Genomic DNA, 26,108 nt, shown 5'->3' with positions numbered 1-26,108 from the left:
TCTTGGATTATTTTTCTCATACAGAAGACACTCCCAAGAGATCAGAGAAAAATATTCGAAAACTCGCATAATATGTTGTAAAGTGGGCAGTCGCTCTCAATAGTGTCATTTCACTCTGCAGCTTTACACGTTTAATACTTCCTAGAGACTAAGACAGACCTTCAAACCAGTAATTATCTGTCTATTCGCTATCTTGGGGCTGTTTACTGTGTTTATCATCAGCTCTAACCGTAAGTACGCATAAAAGGCCTGTCAAGATTTGGTTACCCCACACGCCGCATGGGGCTGTAGTAAAATGGAAACTCAGCATCTCGAGACATCGGAGGGGTTGAGTTTCTTTAGTCTTTCCAAAACGTAAACAAAAGAGCAAAGCATGTCAGATAAGCAGCCAAACAGTGTTATATACAAATGAAATAAGAAGTCAGATCACACTTTATCTATCTACACTATAGGACTATTTCTATACTGCAAGACAAGAACAATTCAGTTTCTTTATGTTCATGTCTTTTACATGAATCATCAACTGATGAGGATGCTGACATTTGTCTCAGACACGCAGCTTTGACTCAGTCCATTAGCACAATTTCATCGTATGTGAAAAAAAAATATAAAGGGTTTTGTTGCTCCAGAGGAAGCTGCATGTAATCTGATAAATTACCGCCAATGATGTCAATCAGTGGCATTGTGGGTAATGCAGGTAATGCCGTGGAAAGCAGCCCGCTGGTCTAGCAGTGCACCTCTATAACACTGTGGGACTCATTATAGACAGTTTAGATCAGAACTGAGACAGCAGAACCAGAGATGTCGCCTTTTTTATTCCATGCATTCTTTTTCCTTTCCAAATTGAGGTGCCTACATTACCCACAATGCATTCAGACAGTGAGCGACATCATCGGAGGCAATTTATCAGATTGAGTGCAGCTTCCTCTGGAGCCACAGAAGGCTTCATACTCCCCAAGTCCTATAAACACACACAGCATATTACCAGAGTAACCGCTAACTGCTACTAACTGTTTTGTATTACACATCCACGACTGTAGCTGATGTTAGCTTGTTAGCACAGTTAACCGTGCAGCTAGTCGGACTGCTGGGGAGTCTTTGTGTTTACACCACTAGCACAGGCGCTTCGGAGGGTTTTGCAGGCCCAGGGCTAGCGGGTTAGCATGCTAACTTAAGTAGATATCTTACATACTGCACCTTTAACAGCCATAGCAACAGTGATTAATGCACCAAGAACAATGCCAATGTGATAACAAAGGAAGGGATGAGGAGGACCTCTGGCAAACATAGATAAAAATAATGCGTGATTCAGGTAATCAGCGAGCCACCAACCCAAAGCACTGGTGTTTGATGACCTGGGAATGAGGCACAATGATCTACTATCTTTCTCCAGAATCGCTGACGCCCAGAAACGTCCGGAGCTGATGAGGAAATAATAAAGAACAGGCAGAGGGCAGGGTCTCTGCAGATACAGAGAAGCTACAGACTTCTTTGTATGTTGAATTATCGTTAAAAAGATAAGTGCAGGATTTTTACAGCGTAACTGTGAAAGTCTCACGCTGTCTAACCCTTATTGTGTTAATACAACCAGACAAACAGAAACAAACAGAAACAGTTTTCCATAGTTGGTCTTTGCTCTCATGTCTTTGGTGAAATAGTTTCCTTGCATATGTTTGCAGGTTTCAGTGGCTTCAGCACAGTTTGCTTTTCTCTAAAAATGAATCTATCTGCAATATCTACTGTTTGTTGTTCCAACACTGCATGGCTTCTGCATGAAAATGATAACACTGCAGTCATGTGACAGAGCGTGGGAGACAGATGCTTTTCAAGATGAAATGCTGGATTTAGCCGGCGTAAATACCCTGCTGAGAGGCACCGATGGGAACATGGAGCCAGATTACATGCATGAGCAGCAAAATAAATTAAATATGAAGATACAGACTCGACTAATTTATCCATAGAAGGTTTGCTTATACCTGACTCAGTATCAGCTGTGCACTGACAAGAAATTTCACTCCTTTATTTCCCTGAACGCTACACACAGCTATAAACAAGAACTACAGAGCTAAACGAAGTAGTGTTGTTAAAAATATTGACAATCCTGAAAAGTAGACTAATTTGAGAGATCTAACAGTTGCTTTGCTCAAAACGCACACCACAAATATCACAGGCAAGCTAAGTCTATAGTTATGCTTACTCTCTGTCGCTGTGAACATGTTATCAGGTTCAACTACCATAAATGTCAACATTACACATTAGCGTAGCGATGCTGCTGAGGAAAAGGAGCTAACACCTCCTCCCGAGGGATCCCCAAAGGTCTCAGTATGCCTTAAATTACACAGGGTATGAAACCCTCTTTTCAAACTGGGAGGTCTACGGCCATCATTTTCTGAAACTTTCCAAAACAAACAATTAGGAGACAAAAAGAGGCAGAATTTAAGCTTCTGTCAAGCTCTTCGTTTTCCATTTTTCCATGTACAACTGAGAGAAACACCATTAAAGTCTTTGAGGAGGGTCTGACAGTGTGCGCCCTAATCCTCATTCGTATGATTTATTGTATCAAGACAGCAAAGTCCACACACAGAGGAGAAAGATCGGACTGCCAGAGGGATGAAGGCAGGCTTTTTGAACAGGTTGTGAACACATTTTATTTCAAATACATACTGCACCCTTAGAGGATGAGATGGTATTTTTTCTTTTTTGTCTTAAAACAATTGCCACATGCCCAAACCCTGTTATGGATTGCTACTTAGTACATCAGCAAGTATTGTACTTGAGTATTTCTAATTTATGCTACTTTCTATTTGTACTCCACTACATCTCAGATGCAAATATTAGGTACTAATTACTTATTAACACTAATCAACTGATAAAATCATCACATATTAAACCTAAATAAAGCATAAAAAGTACTTCAAATGACCCCATCTTTATCAGCTGCAACATTAAAGTGATCAATAATCTGTGAGGTTTACTCAAAGGGGACACAAACCAAGGACGTTACATTAAATCTGTACACAGTGTTCGAGGTGACGCCTCGCTTATTTCTCTGAAAGCTACTCAGCGGCGTTTTGAAGCCAAAAATCTCGACTTCCCGGGTGTGAAAACAACCGGATCGTCCATCAGGAAGATGGAGCAGGGAGACACAGGAACACAAGGTCAAAACAGACCTGACAAACTGACAAAGGGACTTAAATACACAAGAGGTGATTAACTGATGGGACACAAGTGATCACAGAAGAAGGGCAGGAAAACAGACAAAGGGAGGAAGTGGGAAGTAAAATAAGACACATGAGGATAGAACTTCAAAACAAAACAGGAAATAACCATAATAACATACAAATCACATGTCACATATCATCCTGAAATGAACCATTGTGCATAATAATTGGTATATTCTGATGCCACCACTTCAGTACTTTTATTAACGAAGATTCTTAATGCAGAACTTTTAGTATTGATACTTTTACTTTAGTTCAATATCTCAGTACTTCTTCCATCACTGCCTTTATCAACACTGACAGTGTTTGCCTGCTGTAATCCTTCTTCTCTGTTTGTGCCTTCCAACATGTGATGGGGAACAAAACTCACAGTTTGATTATTCTTAAAAGGGGAAACAGCGTGGGGGCTTCAGCCTGGATTACTTCAGCTGCCTTCTCCTGCCAATTATCAGCAGCTCAATTACAAGGTCCTTCTGAACTGCATGAACCCTTTCTTTGATGCTGTTTTGTCTAAATGGACATTTTTTTCAACTGAGCTTTTATTAAATGACGGTCTTAAATTGCATTTTCTGGATTTTAAAATGCAGACTGTCTCACCAGGGGAGTTTATTAAGATGCAAGGTAATATTCAGTTGCATTCCTCTGTGACACATTACCACTAATTTCAGGGGCGATGCATCGAGTGATGGTCAGATATTCTGTTTCTCAAACGGTACGAGCCGCTAAGGCCCCAGCACCTCATCACGACAGCCTGCCCACTGCATCAGGGCTCTCTCTTCACTCGTAGGTATATCGCTCTCATCACCATAGCAACCATTGCACAATGTATTCAGTGCTTGGTAACCAGCACTAGTGTAGGCTGAGAGAAAACAGGTTGCTTTTCTGTTACCTTTTTTTTTTTTTTTTCCCAGGAAAAAAAAAAGGTGCATAATGCCAGAAAGATGATTCTTCATACCGTCTCTGTTGTCCTGATCTGTCAGTCTTGTAACAGCTTAATTGTCACAGCTGGCATCACTCGGTCATGAGGTGCTGCCACACATGCAGGAACACACACACACACGCAAAAATACTCACACATGCCGCACACTCATCGCATTACATTTCAGTAATTAAAGGGCTGCGTGTACAGTAAAGCTCCTCTGGCTTCTTTGTCCGTAGAGATTCACACTGAGCTGACCCAGCAGTCACTTGATACACAAATTGTATCACCAGCTTGGTGTGAAGATGCTTTCTCTTGCAAATAAACCAATTAACTTTAAATGAACTTAAAGCTGTTTTTTTTCACGTATTGTGAAGTGAATCTCTTGTAAGTCTTCACGCATAGTGTGCAAAACAAAAATCTTTTTCAATAGATGACGTTCTATACTCAAGTTCAAGGATTTTTAAAGAAAGTTCACAATAATTCACATAAATATGGTGCTGCAACGCGAGGCGTATTTAAATATGCTGTACAGTAGGTGCTTACTGTTATACTGACTACATCCCTGCAGAGACTCCAACATCATGTGCCTGGCTAATTAACACATACACCCCACACACTCAGCCTGGGTGACTCGAAAAAAATTCTGTCACTGAAGAGAGATCATTTCATTTGCTCGCTGTTTCAGGAGTTGTACAACAATTACATTTAAAATGATTGTTATGTCAGTTAGTTGATCAGTTTGCTTTGCCGCACCCTCAACATTAGGAGTAAATAAAATACATCTCAATCCACTGACCGACCAAGATGACACCCACGATTGCCGTCCTACCTGCTCCTTGATTTCTTGCAGCTTGTTGCTCTGCTCCCGGATGTCATGCAGAAGCTGCAGCGCTTTATCGTCCTCCTTTGACACCTCCATGCGAGCCTGCTCCAAACTGCGCTTTAGACTCTGAAATCGACACATACATACAGTATGATCAGTAACAGCTCTGCAATAATTGGATATAATGTGAATGTCCAATTGCACTCATTGCAGTCAAATCCTAATGAACGTGCATGTATACAGACATGTTTTCATCACTTCAGAGGACATTACATTGGCTTACATTCACTCCAACCATAACCAGTGACCTAAACCTCACCTAACCTCAAGCCAAGACTCGTCGTTAGTTTATGTCCGCTGACTCTGTTTCTAAACTAACGTTAGCTACCATTGCTCTCTGCTAGTGGAGCAGAGAGAGGCACTGAGACGAGGCACATCATTTGGACTGTCGCAGAAAATCCGACCTGCAGGCAACCGAGAGAGACTGTAAAGTCTCATTTTTCACGTCATCTTACGTTACATTGTTACATAGAGCCCCTTTTATGATTTACGTTATGAGGACTTGCTCTTTGTCATCTACAAAGTCCCCCGTAGTAACAGTGTAGGCCTACTCACACTGCATTCTGTGATGTAGGTTGCCAGGTCCTGCTCTAGGATGGTCCTCTGGGTCTCTGAGGCCTTCAACTCTATATCCTTCTGCTGCAACACTGACTCCAGGTCAGACATCTTCCTCTGGACGAGTGAGATTTCCTGCTCAACCTGGAAACAACAGCACAGCATGGACCTCACTTTACTCTGACAGTTTAGTCTCACTTAATGAATCTCTGGGGCCCGTGGATCTGAGTGGATACATTTGTTACAGTGTTCCTTCAGACTGTAACTGTGTTAAGGATATCGTCTTCTTACTGTCTAAACAACAATATATTTATAATGTGTGTGTGTTCAAGTGTGCAAGGCTGGACTTGTTTGGTGGCACATGTCATTGGTAGCGATTGATGATACAATTAGATGTGCCTTTACAGCATTACAAGGCCCGAGGAGCACTGGAAACCGGAGAAACAGCAGAGGCTTGCTGCACGGCCAGAGAAACACAGCACAGACCAGCAACACAAACACACAGTCAGAGTGCAGACACATGCTCACAACAACACGGCACCACAGCACCACAGCATGGGGGCTGGAGCCATAAAAAGCAGTGGGTCGACACACTGTACTGGAATCCAACACTTTTTAAAAATATCTGGTCATTCCCAGCACAGATCACAAGATGTTGCATAGTGGTCTGAATATAACACAGGATAATGTTAGGACCATGTTCCTGAAATCTACCAAAAATAGATATTTGTATCTAAAATGACGTCTTATGGAGGGATGGAGGTGGTGAAGAGGTTTAGCTATTGTTGTACATCTTAATGGAGTCGTCCCTGTTTTGCAAGTGGCTTCACACATCACTGCAAGCTGCTGTGTGGAAGATACTGAACCACATGCTCATTTTTCTTTCTGTATTTTGTTACGATTATATATTACACTATTTTGTTACTGTTTTTATTACTATTACAAGACAAAATAGTAGGTCAATATGTAATGTTTTGAATCTTACTACCAGCCAGCTGAGCAAATTCACCAAAAGATTATATTCACCGCAGAGGATTCACATGTCTGACTGTAAAATCAGAATTTGTTACACACTCTCTTTGTCTTTGTTATTGAATAAACTGAATAAACAAGCCGACCTTAAAGGACAACACAGTTTATACTGTTTTACTTTGTTTATATGTGGAGGACCCTGCCACCTTTCTTGCTTCAAACAGTGTTCTGGGACCTTATTTTCCTCTGAGAACAGCTTTTTTATTCTCTTATGGAAAAAAGTTTTGTATTCTTACCTCATTAATATTGTAAATATTATAATTCTGAGGTTGAATTTCTTCTCCAAAACTACATAGTGCCCCTTTAATGTTTTCCTTTCTGTAACTTATAGAAATAACAAGTACTTTTTTATGTAAAAGGCATATTTTATAAAAAATCGAGAACTTTATTTATGGAGGGAAAAGAATGATGAAATTTGATAAAGAGGTTGTGGAAGGAGAACATCTTCATCCCTAAACGACTGAAAAGATTTTCAACACAAAACTAAATAAATCACTGTTCCCAAAACAAACATGGCCGTTGCAGCGTAAGCGACACACATACTGGACCTTCTTCGTACGGTCAGGTTATGACAAGAAAACTACTTGGTTAGGGTTAGAAATAAACATTACAGTTTGGGTTCGAATCAAGCCAATACCTAAGTATCTTACGTTCATTATACATTATGACATTTCACTACGTTGGTAAGTTAACTCACCATTGACTGTTTATTTCACGCTGGGAGGAGAGGGAGGAAAGATGGATGCTCTCCACAACAGTGCAACAACATGTTTAACATATCAATTAACTCTGTTCTCTCTTTTCACAGGTTTTCGATTACAGGGGAAAGATCGTAATATTATATATCTTCTTTTATTAGTTTTAGGTTGCTTTTGTTTGTTATTTCACCCATTGTGTTAAAGAGAGCCATAAGTTATTCTGAGCTCAACAGCAGAGAGATGTACTCTGTACATCTGTCAAGGATTCGCCCCAGAAGGACGGCTCCATTTTCACAAATAGTTTCGAATGACGTGGAACACCAAGACACATAAACACACACACACTACTACTACTACAGTGTAAAGACAAACTGACAAACAGATGGCTGATTTAGCTCGTTCTGGAAACAAACTCTTACCATGTGAAGAGTAATACCTGTGACATGTGTCCGGCAATTCTGGCTGTTTTGGTCGTTTTTAATGAGATTCTTCCCAAAGACGATGGTCTTATCCAGAGATGTTGGTTGGATGTAGTCACTGATCTGCAGGAGAGGAGAGCGTGAAGAGAGAGGATGGGAGATAGATAGAGGGAGAAACACATGACAGTAAACAGCCTTTATGCACAAGCTCTCGAACACTGAAGGGCTGACTCAATGCTCTTATATAAAACACTAACCTTTTATAATCATACTGTATAGATTTTTTGTCAGTCTGAAATTATTTATCCTCCATATGTATCTCTACCACTCGACATAAGAGCCAAAGCTGACTGAATTCATGCATCTAAATGTTCAGATACATGAATTCATTGCAGTTGTGATTATTGCAATCAAAACTAGATATATTCACGTTTATACAAATAGCTAATCAAGCAAATGAGCCCTTATTATTACCTCGAAAATCAAGGATGGCATTCAGCAATCAATCACCGAGGAATTAAGAAACTCACATAATCCTAGTAACCTATTAATGTGACACTTCTATCTCCACGTGTCCAACACGATCACACGGATAACTAGCAGATGTACATTGTTCACAGTGAAGGTATTTTTAGTGAGAACACCCGAAGAGATTCATACTGCGCTGACCAAACATGCACTCATATTCGAGCTTAACAGATACTATAAATAGCCCGCTCGTGTTCGCACAACAGCCTCTTTTACCACCACTGGATATATTTGGCAGCTTTTGTGATCAAGAGGCAGGCAGAAGAATGAGCGACAGAGGGAGAATGTCTATTAAAAGCAGAGGCTCACCTTCCACTCCTTCCCTACAGTAACATGCTCAGCTCGAGCTCAGCTAACATGTGGACCGTGGCGAAGTGCTATGTGTTTTAACTGTCATTTATATTGCCTGTCAGTTTTTTGAGTGTGCTCTATTGTGTCTGTGACCAGCGGGATGCTAACGATACTGCCCAGATGATTACATGGAGTTAACAAAAAACAAAAACCATGCAGACGTTGCAGATAAACAACAGATATTATCTGGACAGATGACTCTGGTGCTTATTTCCCCCAGAAATGTGACTGTCGTTATCCTCGTGCCTCGAGGGGTCGTTTGTGGGGAATGTTGTTCGGTAACACACAAACACAGCATGTGTCGGAGCTGCATCACAACGCTGCCTGGTCTTCCAGTTTCGTTGGCATGACATGAGACCGGAGCAGGTGGCTTGTGAATGAGTGATGATGGCATGAGCAGAGCGTCAGCTGAGGTGAGCTTTCACTGGCACCTGCTGATCCCTCAGCCTGTAAGCATGTTACCTCAGTGGCAGATATTGCCATAAATCTGTCTGATTTAGATGAGGTGCCAATATGTCCTGTTTGCATTGATGCTCATTGTTACCTCAAGACTTTCACCCAAAGTGTTTTGACCAGGAGACACAGAAGAATCAAGAATAGCTCCTGTTTCGCATCTCCTGGCAGCTTGCAGAGCTCTGAACCTGCTTAATGAGCCCCATACATCTATGTGTGCTGAGACACTAACAGCGCTGCATGATTTAGTGTTGTATGCTTCTTAACAATGAGGAGAACTTTCTCAACAGGCAGCCAGTGGTTAACTTGGTGGTTTGCAGCGTGCCATCCTAGCATGAGGGACCAGATGGGACTCAGATCTGGCTGCCTTCCTTCTAGACTCAAGTGCTAGCTGACCGCCCATAATGAGCTGAGCTAACAGACTGTGCAGCTGGGCTCCTCCTCTGCAATAATTAGCTCCCTGAAAGCAATTACTGATAACTATGCTATACTTTTAAGAAGCTCATTACAACTGCAGGAAAGGCGGTTCGACCGGTGAGCTGGTCTCTCTGTGTTTGCCGATTCCATATTTTTGTTATTGACACCTCGCTCCAGTCCAGAAAACCATCCCACATTTTCTTGCTTGGTTTCACAGACTGTGCGAGCATCTCAACTACAGTACATGCAATCATAAATGTCCCACAAACGCCACTTGTTCACGGGAGCTCATCAGCAACAGAACGGTCACATTCACTGAGGAACACTGGCTTCTAACTCAGTCGAGGAGCTCTTTTTCGTGGGTTGAATAATGTGTGCTGGGCTTGTGAGTCAGAGTTGTTGAAGAGGAGGAGAGTGGATAGAGGTTGCATCCCAGTCATGGTGTTGCTCTACATTCAGTCTGCAGGGTGACCAGGGGCCAGTGCTACTGTATGGGCTGTAGGCAGCGGTGAATCACAGACCTGTTGCAACACTGTAGTGGCACAGATTCTTCTCTAAAAACCAAGCTCGCAGTCCTTCTCCCATCTACTCCCCTCTGGTTTGATCTTTCAGTCCACCCTCTCCACATAAACTAAGAGGCATTTTATGCCTATTGTCATGACAACAACAAATTAGTAATACCACAGTCATGCAAGGGAAGATTGAGGGCTTCAGGCTTCTGCAATTGCAGCAGTTCTCTGACTCAAATGTGGTTTTCCAGCTCCGTAGTTTCCTGCTAAACACCACAGGCTTTGAAGATTAACCCGGGCCAATCCGTAAAATGCAGCCTCATCCACTGAATCTGTTCTTGATAGTACAAGGTGCATAATAGGCCTGGTGCATTTGCATCGGTTGGCACAATTCATGCATGAGAGCATCTGAAGGCATTTTAATACATTTGGAGAGTTTTTCAAAACATATTTTTAGAGTAGTTAGAGAAGAAAATTGTGTAAAGTTTACACATATATATAGCCTGAAGGTGCTGCAAGTGTCTCTGGAGAGCTTTATGCATGTGGCCTGATGGTTAAAGGACCAAAATAAACAAAGGAAGACAAACACTGGTCAGAAATGGATAGTTGTTTGTTCGATGAGATGTTAGAAGGAAAATTCTACCCTGAAACAGTTAAAAACTGGTTTTGGTGATTACATATTTAGCGAGATAAGTTGTTATTTTAAAACTATTGCAATAGTCAAAAGAATTGACTGATATTTTCCCTAAATTTTCCAGTGACAAGGCTGTCGGATGGTGATTACATAACAAGGTGGGTTCAGTGTGGCACTAATAACCGCTTCCACTCGGGCTGCCAAAGCTTCAAACCTGCACCTCAGTGATCTGACACTGATGCATCACCCATCTGTGGTGGCCGAGTTGACTGTTCATCACAATCCATAAAAGTGCGCTGAGCACTTGGGAAAGCACTTCAAAAATCCAGTCTGTCATTATATCACAAATCCAAATGACAAAGAGGATCAGTGTGGGCTTCTGAAGGAGGCTTTTGGGAAAATGACACTTGAGGATATGCAACGGAAGAGCTCTCTCTCTCTCTGTCTCTCTCTCTCATCAGAGCTCACATTAGCATTGACAGATTTGCTCTGCAGAGAGTTGGTTTGTGTTTCGACTACGCGCAGGTGTCCCTCATTTTCCTCTGTGCCGCCACCACCAATTTGGTTTGTCTCCACAAACAGGTAAACACAAATTAAAGTAAACACCAACAGATGCGTCTGCACAGTCCCTCCTGCCAAACCTTTGACCATAATGAATACACTGTATGTTAAAGCGTGAATCACGTTATCTGGTTGCTGTGCATAATACTGCGATGATCCATCTCTCCATCTATAATTTGTTCTCCGTCTCTCCCACAATCTCTTCATTAATATTCTGTTTTGTCCTGAGAAGTCCTGTCAGTACTGTAATTTATGATCCAGCTGAATAGGCGCCAGAAAGAAGCAGCACGCTCCCTTCACCTCTCCTCTACCCTTGGCAAAACCTGCTGTTACCATAGAGATACATTCCTCCAACCACAGTCTTCATCTTGTCATACTTTTTCCGACTCACTTTGTAATTTCAGCTTTCTCTCTGGACTGAATCTGACAACCCCCGACTACTACGACACCTCATCAACTGGACGCTTAGTTGCGATCATTTGGCAAAACCCTGCGTGATGGATCAACTTTCTCTCAAAACTTCCTCGGCCTCGGTGTAGATCGATCAGAGGTGTGATATAAGCGTGCAGCGGTGTCACTGTGACCATATACAAACAGTGCAGAGTTTGAACGCCACCCCAGGGGAGCGATAGCCATCTGTATGAGTGTATGCTACAGTAAGCACAGCAATGAAGAGGAATGGGCAAACAAAGACACAGCATTTCAGTGTCGTGACCGGGAATAGAGCTCATTCCTGATAGACAAGATACAGCTGCTGCAGAAGCATCGGTGCAACCCATGCTATCAACATCAGTCCATAAATCCTCAGCTGTAGTGTCAGTCAATCAATCAGTCACGTAATACTTCCATCATGCTGAGACGGAGAAAATAACGATGCACTGTAGCAGTTCACAGCTGTAAAGCAAAAACAACTCACCTCACCCTCACCCCCCTTCCTTATCTTTGATAAGTAAAAACAGTATCGCACTTACTCAGAGGCTGCTACAGCTGATGTTTTCTTAACCAAGCTCCTTAGACGCGGCACCACCTCGTCCAGTAAGCCCGTTCATGTGGGGTCTCCCTCGGAAGCCACCAGCCGGAATGAGAGCTTCGCTGGTTCATCAAATTCGGGGATGTCATCCTCACTGGGGAGAGCGTGGAGCCGAGGGGAGAGAGAGATGTGCTGTGGCAGGGCAGAGAGCTGTGAGGCAGCGAGAGCGACTGGAGATTACTGCTAACACAGAAACAGAGCGGAGGAGAGAGGGAGGGAGTGGAGGACTACTGAGAAATGGCATTGTGGAGTAATGCAGCAGACCAGCGATCACATACTGTAGAGAGTGAGAGGAAACTCTCACCCGCCTCCCCCCATCTCTCTTTTCTGTCAATCGCTCTCCCTCATCCCCCCCCCCCCCCCCCCCCGACTCTTCCTTCCTCTCCCTATACTGCAGCAGCCGTCACTAATCACACTAATGTATGCAGCTTGACACACTGCGATAACAGTCAGCTCCCAATACTTGCAAACTACAGTACGATCATGTCAGTTACCGAAGATTCATTTAATTGTGCAGCTCATTAGTGACTCAACACAAGTGACCTCGTACTAAACCTGCTCTAAGTGAACAGAAGCAATTTAAAAACTGGCAGGACGAGGATGTTATGACAGTCAGGATCTGCTTTTGCCTGCAAGTAAACAAGAACGAGAACATTTTTAAAAAAAAAGAAGAGATGCAGGTTGTCGCTTGAGGAAAGAAGCCAGTATAGTAAAATTAGCACGGAGAATGTTTCATAAATAGTAGTGTTGAAAAGTAAAGTGCTTCAAGGTTTTTAGCAAAAGTGCAGAACAATACTTATAAATATTAAATGTTTGTTTATATAAGATTCTTAAATCCACCTTTATTCTTCTTGCAGAGGTCATGATAACCATTTTCTCCAATAAAGGCTTTTTGCTTCTGGACACAACTCAGACTTAAAGGGTAACGTCATCTATTTTACACATTTTCACTAATGCTTCTACTAATAATCATTTGCATGCGAAAAAAAGCTGTATAAAGCCTTTTGTGGATCCTGAGGAAGCTGCATGTCATCTGATAAACTGCCTCCAGTGACAGTGCACTCCTATAACACTGCTGGAGTCATGATGGACAGGTGATCAAAATCAATACAGCAGAACCAGAAATATCGCCCATTTTTCCAAGCCCTCCTCCTCTTTTTCAAAACCTGGTGCCTACATTACCCACAATGCAATTAAGCCACTGAGTGGCATCACTGCAGGCAATTTATAAGATCACATGCAGCTTCTCCCCCTAGACCTGTAAACACACTTTAAAGGAGCACTGTGTGGTTTTAATGTCTAAACAAACTAAATAAACAAACTCTTTTTGGTTTCATAGTGAGTAAACAAACTCACAAACTCAAACAAAGAACACCTTGTTTATTCAAAATAAATATTTTCTATATTTCTATTACATATTATTACCTCATTAAAATTGTAAATATAAAAAGAGTTTGAATTTATTCTCTAAAAATCACATAGTGCTCCTTTAATGTGTAAAATTGGTGAAGTTACCCTTTGAAGGTTCCCTGACGAACACATTTACATTAACATTCAGTGTTTCTCATGAAAACACTTTAGTTATATCCTGCAGGCGAGCGTACAGTGTTCCTCTTCCTCACCTTCACTGGGCATTGCTGTGTTTCTTCATGGCCGCCAACTGTCAATTAGTGATAAATGTGTGACACCTTCAAACGAAATATGTAAATACGTACCGCCTCGTGCAAATGTGTCCTTGTGCATGACACTAAAAAACAAAACGGTGGACGCACACGTGAACAGATTTATCAATAGTGCTTCTAGCTGCCATGAACTCCACAGGGTCCCTTTAACACAAGCTTTCTAACAATATATCACAATAATACACAGCAACAAACTGTCACTCACACCCCTCCAGCCTTGACTCTGTGCACTGCATCAGAACAATCTCCTAATGCCGCTGTAACAGAGTACACTGTAACAGATTACACTTTAACAACACACGGATAAAGATGTAACGAAGCATATGGAAGTATTAACATACCAGAGTAAACAGTGTTACAGTAGATGTCATGTCACAACCTAACAAGGTCCCAAGTGTCTGACACACTAATTCAGCCTCACCTCTAATTTCTTGTTTTAATGCCAACGTTAGCCAAGTGACACGTCACTGTGATACTGACTTACAAGCTACACACACACACACACACACACAAACAGTGACAGATTACACACACAGTAACAGATGGCAGAACCGAACCTGGCAAGCAGTACTACATCAGCTCAGCAGAAGGGACAAAATGCTCAGAAGGTGAAAGCACAGTACTGTACAATCAATGAGTGTTACAGTAATCAGTGGCAGACAGAGAGCAAGGACAGGACTCACTCATACTTCTTAGTGGTTGTTAATTAGACTTTCATGTGTGTAGTACTAATGAAAGCGTGCACGTCCGCATCCGCCAAGGAGGTTATGTTTTCACCTGTGTCCGTTTGTTGGTTGGTTTGTCGGCAGAATTGCATAAAAACTACTGAACAGATTTCTATGAAACTTGGATGGAGGACAGGTCTCGGCTCAGAGTAGACCCACTAACTTGTGGTGGAGATTTGGATAAATGGTTTCACTTTTTCTTTAACACTGTGGGCGGGATGTTTTTTGACATTTTCACTAATTTCTCAGGGCATAATTCATGGATCTTGTAGGCGTAGTTAGGTGGCTGGTATCTATGAGTGAGTACAATTGGATGCGGATCTGGCGAGCTTCAATTATGGTGAAGCAGTTATGGGTGGTTTCAAATTTGGAGCGATGCAAGGCTATCGAGTTTAATATTGTATTACGCTCGGGGATTGTTGTGATTAGGCAGAGGTATGCACTCTACTGAGTGCCATTCTAGTTTTTCACTCGGTTGCGTCAGGCTTCTTTCATGCAGACAAGCTCATCTGTTCTGAAGAGAAATCTGTGTCTGCACAAACAAATATCCAGAAAGAGCCCTCAATTAAAGACTTCCCTATATAGACACAGGATGAGGTCATCACCTGCCTCAGAAACAGTGTATCTGTCACAAGCCTCTAGAGCAGAGCTATTCAACCACATTTGCAGGAAGCTAAGAGCCCGGGGGCCACATATTTCACTTGACACAGCACGCCACTGCATTTTTATAACTTTCATTTTGCTACATTGCAAAAACTAGTGCAATCCTGAATTAAAGAAGGACATAAATAGGCTTTCTTTATGTAATAACATCAAGTAGTTATTTTTCTTTGCAACAAAAGCTGTGATACAGCCCCAAAAGTAAAACACATATTTAAAACACATGTATTTTACACCACATCATGTCAGCTGTTTGGTATAATTTTTTCAATTCTGACATCTCTTACCTGGCTTTTTTACAGTTTGACATTATTTTTTAGTGTAACCAGAAATGTCTTAATGAATAAAACATTAATACAGAGACAATAAAATATTGTAAAAACAGGGTAAAAGGGTAAAACTAAATTATAATTTAAAAAAAGAAATAGGAACATAAAAAATAAAATAGAAATAGATCAAGGTATACATTGGTGGTGTCATTTTCTAATAATACATAGAGATCTTTGGCATGTTTGGGCATTCATTTGAGGACTTAATATAAAGTGGGATTTCATTATAATAGCACATGAACATGGGTGGGGTTTTTATACATTTAGCCTTATGAATAAAAAATGTAGCTAAGGTTATCAAAACATTGACCATTAGGTCTAGTTTTGTGTCTTTTCATCTCTTACCGAGCAACATAACAGCCTTTACTATAAAGCAAAACACAGAAATGAGCAAAAAGATTGCAAAAGTTACAGATTTATTGCTCTTGCTGTGTATTTTGCTTAGTAAGACATCTGTTCATACTGAGACAGGACAAAATTGGAGCTGACATGAGGGGAAGTCGGACTACCTGGCAAGTCATGGAAATATGTTTCAGCACAGAATAGCCCTGATCGATCCGAACTCCAGCCAGGAAACAAGCATTTTTAAAGTTGTTTGCTTGTCGTCTAGCCGACAGACCTGACCAAGCATGGATTTATTTTTATTTTTATTTTTACAAGGCGGCATCATGATGTTGTTATTTCAGCCTGCTTTTGATCAATTTACTGCATCCAGATCACAGCGAAATCTCTGTCACAGTTACTACTTATTATTTTAAAACACCTATTAAGAAGCTGTCACTCACCGGAGACAGATGGACAGGCGCTGTGTTGAAGTGCCTCTGCAGGTTGTAATCCTTTGCAAACATTGCAGAGCAAACACACTGGCTTGCCCTCAGCAGTTTCAATGTCCACATATTTCTGAGTCCAGCTGCTGTTGAAGTTCTGATTTTCGGCCTTAATGTTTCCTTTCTTCAGCGGTGACAGTGACATTGTGCCACATCAGTTTTCTGAAACTCTTGCTAGCTACAAATCTGTGACACTAGCGGCGAGCACAAAAGGCGGTCTTTTGTCATCAACGATGCACATTTTTGATTGGCTGCTGCTTACAGCACAGTACCACAGATCTTCTATATGACAGGAGCGCTTTTTCAGGTTGTATTTAATAGAGTGGTGTAGTTTGTAGTCCTGGAACCTGGAAATCGCTTTACATTTTTGCACATCCGGTTCCCTCGTCTCAAAGTCAATGAGTTTTTTTGAATTGGTTTTCAGTTAAATGCCTGAAATACGGTCTGTGGTTACCACAGGCTGAAGATATTTAGAAGTTTTGTTCTACAACATAAAATACATCATTAAATGTCCCACAGTTTAATTATAAAGCGCTTAGGTGTCTTAAAAATGGCGGTTGCTAACAAGTGGTTCAGCAGGACTGCAGAGGTTGTCACGGACACGGAGACTCTTGGCAATTAATTTTGACTCTAATTTTACAACTTGTACATTTATCAAACTACAGAAAACATGTATAGTAATTGTGAAGTAAGACGCTTAGTGGTGGTGACGTTTAAGTCATGCGACCACAATGTAGTCTGTTTTAAGCCTAACATTAGCTTTTTACCTCTAGCGATTTCATTTATGCTTCGAAACTCACAAAAATGGTGTTCATCTGCGAAGATTATTTTGCCACAGAGATTATTTTCAGCGATATTGCAAAATCCAATTCCAAAAAATCCCATAGGCTTCTTGTCGAGGGGAACCAGGCCGATGCTAACTCCCGGGATAGCCTATAACAACATGTCATCCCTACACCGCCAGTTGAACAGGCCTGCTCTAGAGTGACACCTAATCAGCCTGGTATCTGAGCAGCAGAGAAGCTTCGAATTCAGAGACATTTTCTTGAATATGCTTGAGAAAAAATGTGTAATGATTAATGAATATAACCTACTTTTAGCTTACGCCATTACATAATGCAGTGTGTTATATGTGTCAGCCTGACACATTTTTCAAACCTTCACAGCTACAGTACAGCCTGTTGTGGCAAACAACACAACTGTGCGTCCTCAGTTAATGCAATGGTAATGAAAAAATGGGATCTTGGATAAAAACAATTGTTTGTTTTCTCATGCCACGTTAAATACCCTTAACACTGGTAAGTCACATACAGTTAAACTATCAAAACAGTTGTAATTTTCCATCTCTACTTCAGGATTATGCTGGGATCGGCCTTAGAGACATATAGTACCTTGTTGCTTGGTAACATCAGTTTGCCCACTGTGAAAATACAACCCGTCAGTAAATCACAACTTCAAGATATCCGTTAATATCAACTGTTTTCACTGGACGGTTTCACTGAAATATACTGTAATTAACTACTTCAGAATCAATTCAGATTCTGAAATTCTACATATTGTAAGCACGATACTGTTTATTCAAGAATGTGTCACTTTGAATTCCTGCAAAATACAAGTACATGTTAAAATTTGAAAAGCTGCACATACCAAATGGTGTCACAATGGCAGAAACTGTCAACGGGGGGTGGGGGAACTTAAATGATCAGACAGCCACTTCAGCAGGTGCCACAAGCTTCACAAGTCATCTAGAATAAGTACCAGTGTAAAAACACTGCCATCCACTGGCTAAATACTAATATAGCTACATTTCCATATCTTGTTTGATCTATCATGTATGTATGCGGTTAGGGGCTATCAGAGAGAAATACTGCAATCTAGAGGTTTGAAGAGCCTGGTTCTGTTACATAACAGACAGCACAACCTTGCATTAGTTGAAAAAAAGTCAGAGTCAGGCCTGTATGACTAAGGCTTGATGTTACATAAGCACAGTACACTAAGTACTAGGAAGACTCTGCTCTAGGTGCTCACTGTAAACTGTCACTATTAAAGGAGCTGGATTCACTGAGGGAATTCAGAGTTGCTTATTCATTTTCATGAGATTTTGCCACCCGTAAATTTACTGAAAAAGATTTTGACGTCGTTAACAATCGGTCAGAAGGCTATCTATGCACGGAGCTCCGTAAACTGTGAGTTACTACTGTACAGCTGCAGACATCTATAACATTTCTATTTAAGAATCCTTACCATAATCTCCATTTATCAAAAACAAATCTTATACTTATAGTGACTGGCAATCATTCATAACACTGAGGAGTTTTATAACGCAGCAACCCCAAAAATAGTTTTCAGATCTGATCTGTGCAGATCTTTAAATCTATGCAGTGTAAGTAGGCTGTGATTGTTTACCCATAATTTAATGGCATGTGAATGCAATATCATTTTTTTTCCACAGAGGGAGCCACAGTCTATAATAAAAAGCAATGAGAGTCAGTTTGTACAGTACAGTAAATGGCACATTTACACAGGCGAGGCAACGTGGTAGTCTTAAAGGGGCAGTGTGCAGCTTTGGAGAAGAAATTCAATATCAATGAGGTAATAACACAAACTCAGACATATTTATTTTTTCCATAAATTAATGAACAAGCTGTTCTCAAAATGAGGTCCCAGAACACTGTTTGAAGCTAGAAAGGTGGCAGGGTCCGCCAAATATAAAGAAAGTAAAACAGCATGAAATTGCATTGTCCTTTAAGGTCAGTTTGTTTATTCAGCCATGAAAACAAAGAGAGTTTGTTTATTTAGTTTGTTTTGTTTTATCTTTAAAAAAATTATTAAATTATGTTATTTACAGTGTTAGTTTTTTCTCCTACCATGACATGAACATTATGTAGCATTACACATTGCTGTGCTCACTGTGCCATAATGTTTTGACATTTAATATATATATTAATTTAAATTGTAACTATAAATATTGTTTTTTAATAGAAAATGTAATAACTATTGTAAAAGCTACTCACTGAACTGTTTGATCAAGCTGTAATTCATTGTTATTCTTTCTATAGCACAAACACTGTCGTTGTTTTTCCTTCTATTTGCCATCAAGTCAACATCAGCAGAATTACACTAATAAGGATAATGTGGGCTGCTAAATTCATTCAGCTTAGCAGTTGAGCCCTGCGGTGAGGTTTTGATGTGCTTTCAGGAAATCACCCATTAGAGTCTCCACTGAGTGGCCCCCACGGCCCCTGGAGCTAAAGACAGTGGACCAGCAGCCTGTGACCCACTTCTTTTGTGCCTTCATTCTATCAGCTCAAGAGGCTTTGTTTGTAATCATTCATCACCGATGCCCCGCCCCCAACATCCTAACTCCATCTCGACCCCTTCATCCGCCGCTCGTACGCACATACATATATTGCTGTATGTGTGAGGATGTTAATTCCTTAACCTTTGACCTCAGCTCACACTCATCTCGACCAAATCCTAATTGTATCTTCACCTTTAATTTATGACCCTGACCCTCCCTCTGTGAAACATATGATCCATATAAACGCATCAAAGAGCTAAAACAGGTCCAGCTTGCGGCGAAGAATTTGATCGAGTTCTTTATTAAAAAATACATAACTGAGAAAAATACCTTTAAAATAAACGTTAGCCGCATGTCTTTAAAAAAAAAAAGCCCCGGCTGATGGCCTGCGAGGATGAGTCATGACTAACTGCTGAGTCTAGTGTGACATATGGAGTCATGTGTACATCTGCCAAAGATGCGAACGGCTATAATTAAATCCCTTTTACACTTTTTTTTTTTTTTAGCAATTTAACAGATCTGAATGAATCTATTTTGAATTTGTTTTAAAATACACCATACTTACTAAATACTACATACACACAATACACAAAACAAAGAATACTGAAAATAATATGGGATATATCCTACTAAGTAAAAGAAGTAAAACACCATGAGTAAATATCCTGCATTCATAGTTTAATATAGTAAAAGCACATGAATATCATCAGAAAATTGTACTTAGGTATCGGTATTGGTTTTATAGTTCTGATGGACTAGCCTGGAAGCCTTTTAAAGTTGAATGTGGAACTAATCTTAAAAACTTTTCATATCTGGTACTTTAATATACAGTATAACAGTAAAAACCATATTATGTCTCTCTGGAGTGGAATGAAGCCAGCATAAAATGGAGACACTCAAGTACAGTGCAAGATGTAGTATTTGTGTGCTGCAGTCTACCTTGGACTTTGTTCCCTGAGTTTTGTTTTCCTTGGATGAGGCACACTGAACTCCTTCCTTCATCTATGAAACACACACAGTTTTAAGCTTCAACAATGTGATGAAAAATGCAGTAATGTTATCTGTTTTATATGAAGTTGGGGTCAACTGACAGCCTCACGTTTCACTCGCTTGGGCGACACAGCAAGTGGAAAAAAGATGGCAACACTTGACAATACAGGACGCAAAATCTGAGTAGTTACAAGGGAACAGATGAGGAACAAATGAGGAACTAATTGCCAGTTAACCATTAGTTAATGAGTAACTCCTAATCCCACTTTTTTGAGTAGCTAATGGGTTCATGAATATCTGTCAATTGTTCATACTAGCCACTTTTTTCATGAGAGGCTCCAGATTAATTCTGAACCAGACAATGAATATCACCAGTAATGACTTATTCATTACTAATTAGTTATTAGTAATGATGCCATATATTGGCAATAACATTAACATTAGGTATTGTTCATGGGCAGTAGTGATTACTTCATTCTTATTGTAGGATTACTTACCCTTTTTATGTCCCTTCATGTAAAGTGGTGCATCACTCTACTGAGGACTGAATCATGAGTTAGGCCAACTCATGAGGCTAGCTGTTTCGGTCCTAATTTGTTCACTTGTAAATACTCAAAATGTTGTAAGTACTCAAAAAAAAACATGGGATAATTTTCTAAGTCATGAAAGTCGCAATTTGCCATAAATAATGTAAAATACCGTAGTTTTGTGGGAAACTGCTCAGTGAGCCACATCATCTTGCACAATATACGTTATAAACACCAACATGGCCGCCAACTCGGCACAGAAAAGGTACTATAAAAAGATGAAAGTCTCAATAAAACTGACCATACTGACAAAATACAGTTATGTGAAAGGGTACTTCATCAATTTTGTGAGCTAGCTAATATACAGGAGCAGATCTACAATGTTTAAGTTATGGGTATTGGTGAGAGTTCAACTAGACAACGTCACTAACCGAATGTTGGCTGTGTCGTCTTTATAATTAACGACGTATTTTCACAGTCTTACATTTCATTAGTTTAATGACAAACTGGAACTTGCTTGACTGGGAAAATTATCTTTAAGATTGACAAACAAAAAAATAATTAATCTCTCCATTCAGTACTATACAAAGTTTTTCTGAAGTATGGTCCCATGGGATCCACCGGAAGTCTCTCTATTTAGCCACTTGTTAGCAACCGCCATTTTTAAGACAGATAAGCTTAATTATTACATTATGGGACATTTAATGATGAATTTTATGCCTTAGGATAAAATATATTTAGCCTGTGGTAACCACTGACCTTATTTCAGACATTTAACTGCAAACCAATTCAGAAAACCCATTGAGACTTTGAGACGAGGGAACCGGAATTCCAAAAATGCTAACGCTAACTGATTTCCGGGTTTTAGGACTACAAAATAAAACACTCTTAAGCGTCTTACCACACAATTACTGTACATGTTTCCTATAAATTCATAAATGTACACGTTGTAAAGTTAATTAACTTCTAGTCAATTAACTGCTAATGAGTCTCCATGTTCGTGACCACCTCTGTAGTCCTGCTTAAACACCTGTTAGCCACCGCCATTTTTAAGACAAGTTAGCGTTTTATAATTAAATTACGGGACATGTAATGATGTATTTTGTGTGGTAGGACAAAACATCGTAACCCTGTGGTAACAACTGACCTGATTTCAGGTGTCGTGCCAAAAAGTGATCGTCTGCCAGAATCTGATTTCCGGCCGCGGGAGCGCGCACAGCAGCCCGTTGAGCGGTAGCGTTTAAACGTCTGGTTTTCTCTGGATGAAACGGTCATGATATGCAGATACACACAACTGTACGTCCGCAATTATAGCAAAGGTATGTGTCTTAGAAAGTTTAACGTTTGTTGTTACGTAATTATCACAACTGTGGCCAAAAGAAGTGGAGTTTGTAGCGAAATCAGGCCTGACAATTACGTGATAGACATGTCCCTATGTGCTTGGTATGTATGATGCCTTTGTTTAGCCCTGTCTTATGAATTAGATTGTAATGAATGTGATTTATAGGTGTGGATTTTCAATAAAGAAATGATCACTTTTGCAATTATCCTCGTGACTCTGCATTATCTTTTATCTGATCTGGGCTCTACATTTGCTTCCCATGTTTGGATGTGTCTTGTACATCTAATATTCTTGTTTATGCCTACTATTTGGAGACAATACTATGAAAGACATGATTCGGGAGGGTTACAGAAGCCTATAAAATAACAGTTTTCACCTGCCAAAAACTGATTGAAGGCATAGTAGAGCTACTGAGAGGTTATTTCTGCCTAAATATGACTTGATCTCATTCTTAAGCTTCATAATATGAAGATCTGAGCTCACAGGACAGCTTGAAAATCTTTTAAAGGACCATTACAACAGAAAATGGGCCTTTTCAGCTGCCAAAAAGTGATTGAAGGACATATACAGTTATTGAAAAGTTATTTCTGCCTAAATATGACTTGATCTCATTCTTGAGCTTCATAATATGAAGATCTGAGCTCACAGGACAGCTTGAAAATCTTTTAAAGGACCATTACAACACAAAATAGGCCTTTTCAGCTGCCAAAAAGTGATTGAAGGCCAAATACAGTTACTCAAATGTTATTTCTGCCTAAATATGACTTGATCTCATTCTTGAGCTTCATAATATGAAGATCTGAGCTCACAGGACAGCTTGAAAATCTTTTAAAGGACCATTACAACAGAAAGTGTGCCTTTTCACCTGCCAAAAAGTGATTGAAGGCCAAATACAGTTACTCAAATGTTATTTCTACAGTACCTAAATATGACTTGATCTCATTCTTGAGCTTCATAATATAAAGATCTATAAAGATGTATATGTCCTTCAATCACTTATTGGCAGGTGAAAAGGCCCATTTTCTGTTGTAATGGTCCTTTAAAAGATTTTCAAGCTGTCCTGTGAGCTCAGATCTTCATATTATGAAGCTCAAGAATGAGATCAAGTCATATTTAGGCAGAAATAACATTTGAGTAACTGTATTTGGCCTTCAATCACTTTTTGGCAGCTGAAAAGGCCTATTTTGTGTTGTAATGGTCCTTTAAAAGAATTTCAAGCTGTCTCTTGAGCTCAGATCTTCATATTATGAAGCTCAAGAATGAGATCAAGTCATATTTAGGCAGAAATAACTTTTCAATAACTGTATATGTCCTTCAATCACTTTTTGGCAGCTGAAAAGGCACATTTTCTGTTGTAATGGTCCTTTAAAAGATTTTCAAGCTGTCCTGTGAGCTCAGATCTTCATATTATGAAGCTCAAGAATGAGATCAAGTCATATTTAGGCAGAAATAACTTTTCAATAACTGTATATGTCCTTCAATCACTTTTTGGCAGCTGAAAAGGCCCATTTTCTGTTGTAATGGTCCTTTAAAAGATTTTCAAGCTGTCCTGTGAGCTCAGATCTTCATATTATGAAGCTCAAGAATGAGATCAAGTCATATTTAGGCAGAAATAACATTTGAGTAACTGTATTTGGCCTTCAATCACTTTTTGGCAGGTGAAAAGGCCTATTTTGTGTTGTAATGGTCCTTTAAAAGATTTTCAAGCTGTCCTGTGAGCTCAGATCTTCATATTATGAAGCTCAAGAATGAGATCAAGTCATATTTAGGCAGAAATAACATTTGAGTAACTGTATTTGGCCTTCAATCACTTTTTGGCAGCTGAAAAGGCCTATTTTGTGTTGTAATGGTCCTTTAAAAGAATTTCAAGCTGTCTCTTGAGCTCAGATCTTCATATTATGAAGCTCAAGAATGAGATCAAGTCATATTTAGGCAGAAATAACTTTTCAATAACTGTATATGTCCTTCAATCACTTTTTGGCAGCTGAAAAGGCACATTTTCTGTTGTAATGGTCCTTTAAAAGATTTTCAAGCTGTCCTGTGAGCTCAGATCTTCATATTATGAAGCTCAAGAATGAGATCAAGTCATATTTAGGCAGAAATAATTTTTCAGTAACTGTATTTGGCCTTCAATCACTTTTTGGCAGCTGAAAAGGCCCATTTTCTGTTGTAATGGTCCTTTAAAAGAATTTCAAGCTGTCCTGTGAGCTCAGATCTTCATATTATGAAGCTCAAGAATGAGATCAAGTCATATTTAGGCAGAAATAACATTTGAGTAACTGTATTTGGCCTTCAATCACTTTTTGGCAGCTGAAAAGGCCTATTTTGTGTTGTAATGGTCCTTTAAAAGAATTTCAAGCTGTCTCTTGAGCTCAGATCTTCATATTATGAAGCTCAAGAATGAGATCAAGTCATATTTAGGCAGAAATAACTTTTCAATAACTGTATATGTCCTTCAATCACTTTTTGGCAGCTGAAAAGGCACATTTTCTGTTGTAATGGTCCTTTAAAAGATTTTCAAGCTGTCCTGTGAGCTCAGATCTTCATATTATGAAGCTCAAGAATGAGATCAAGTCATATTTAGGCAGAAATAACTTTTCAATAACTGTATATGTCCTTCAATCACTTTTTGGCAGCTGAAAAGGCCCATTTTGTGTTGTAATGGTCCTTTAAAAGATTTTCAAGCTGTCCTGTGAGCTCAGATCTTCATATTATGAAGCTCAAGAATGAGATCAAGTCATATTTAGGCAGAAATAACATTTGAGTAACTGTATTTGGCCTTCAATCACTTTTTGGCAGCTGAAAAGGCCTATTTTGTGTTGTAATGGTCCTTTAAAAGATTTTCAAGCTGTCTCTTGAGCTCAGATCTTCATATTATGAAGCTCAAGAATGAGATCAAGTCATATTTAGGCAGAAATAACTTTTCAATAACTGTATATGTCCTTCAATCACTTTTTGGCAGCTGAAAAGGCCCATTTTCTGTTGTAATGGTCCTTTAAAAGATTTTCAAGCTGTCCTGTGAGCTCAGATCTTCATATTATGAAGCTCAAGAATGAGATCAAGTCATATTTAGGCAGAAATAACTTTTCAATAACTGTATATGTCCTTCAATCACTTTTTGGCAGCTGAAAAGGCCCATTTTCTGTTGTAATGGTCCTTTAAAAGATTTTCAAGCTGTCCTGTGAGCTCAGATCTTCATATTATGAAGCTTAAGAATGAGATCAAGTCATATTTAGGCAGAAATAACCTCTCAGTAGCTCTACTATGCCTTCAATCAGTTTTTGGCAGGTGAAAACTGTTATTTTATAGGCTTCTGTAACCCTCCCGAATCATGTCTTTCATAGTATTGTCTCCAAATAGTAGGCATAAACAAGAATATTAGATGTACAAGACACATCCAAACATGGGAAGCAAATGTAGAGCCCAGATCAGATAAAAGATAATGCAGAGTCACGAGGATAATTGCAAAAGTGATCATTTCTTTATTGAAAATCCACACCTATAAATCACAT

General features: G+C 39.8%; 1 protein-coding gene across 13 annotated transcripts in view; it reads right to left on the bottom strand.

The window, feature by feature from the left end:
* The window catches only part of citb (citron rho-interacting serine/threonine kinase b), a 63,833-nt gene extending 41,760 nt beyond the window's left edge, over positions 1 to 22,073 (bottom strand). For 4 of the 13 annotated variants that reach the window (XM_084358936.1, XM_084358947.1, XM_084358941.1 and 1 more), the window contains exons 1-5: positions 22,014 to 22,072; positions 20,677 to 20,739; positions 7,731 to 7,853; positions 5,582 to 5,725; positions 4,973 to 5,092 (exon numbers count right to left, since the gene is read on the bottom strand). In XM_084358936.1, coding sequence (XP_084215062.1) covers positions 4,973 to 5,092; positions 5,582 to 5,725; positions 7,731 to 7,853; positions 20,677 to 20,739 — 450 coding nt within the window. In that variant the 5' untranslated portion in view covers positions 22,014 to 22,072. Of the gene's footprint in view, positions 1 to 4,972; positions 5,093 to 5,581; positions 5,726 to 7,730; positions 7,854 to 12,154; positions 12,394 to 16,394; positions 16,412 to 20,676; positions 20,740 to 22,013 lie in introns of those variants that run through there. The other 9 variants (XM_084358942.1, XM_084358943.1, XM_084358945.1 and 6 more) reach the window with 6 other exon arrangements.
* Positions 22,074 to 26,108: the final 4,035 nt, after the last annotated feature.

The sequence above is a fragment of the Pagrus pagrus genome (genome assembly GCF_965226575.1).
Source record: "Pagrus pagrus genome assembly, chromosome: 8".
NCBI classification, from domain to species: domain Eukaryota; kingdom Metazoa; phylum Chordata; class Actinopteri; order Spariformes; family Sparidae; genus Pagrus; species Pagrus pagrus.
This window is presented reverse-complemented; position numbering and strand designations above follow the sequence as displayed.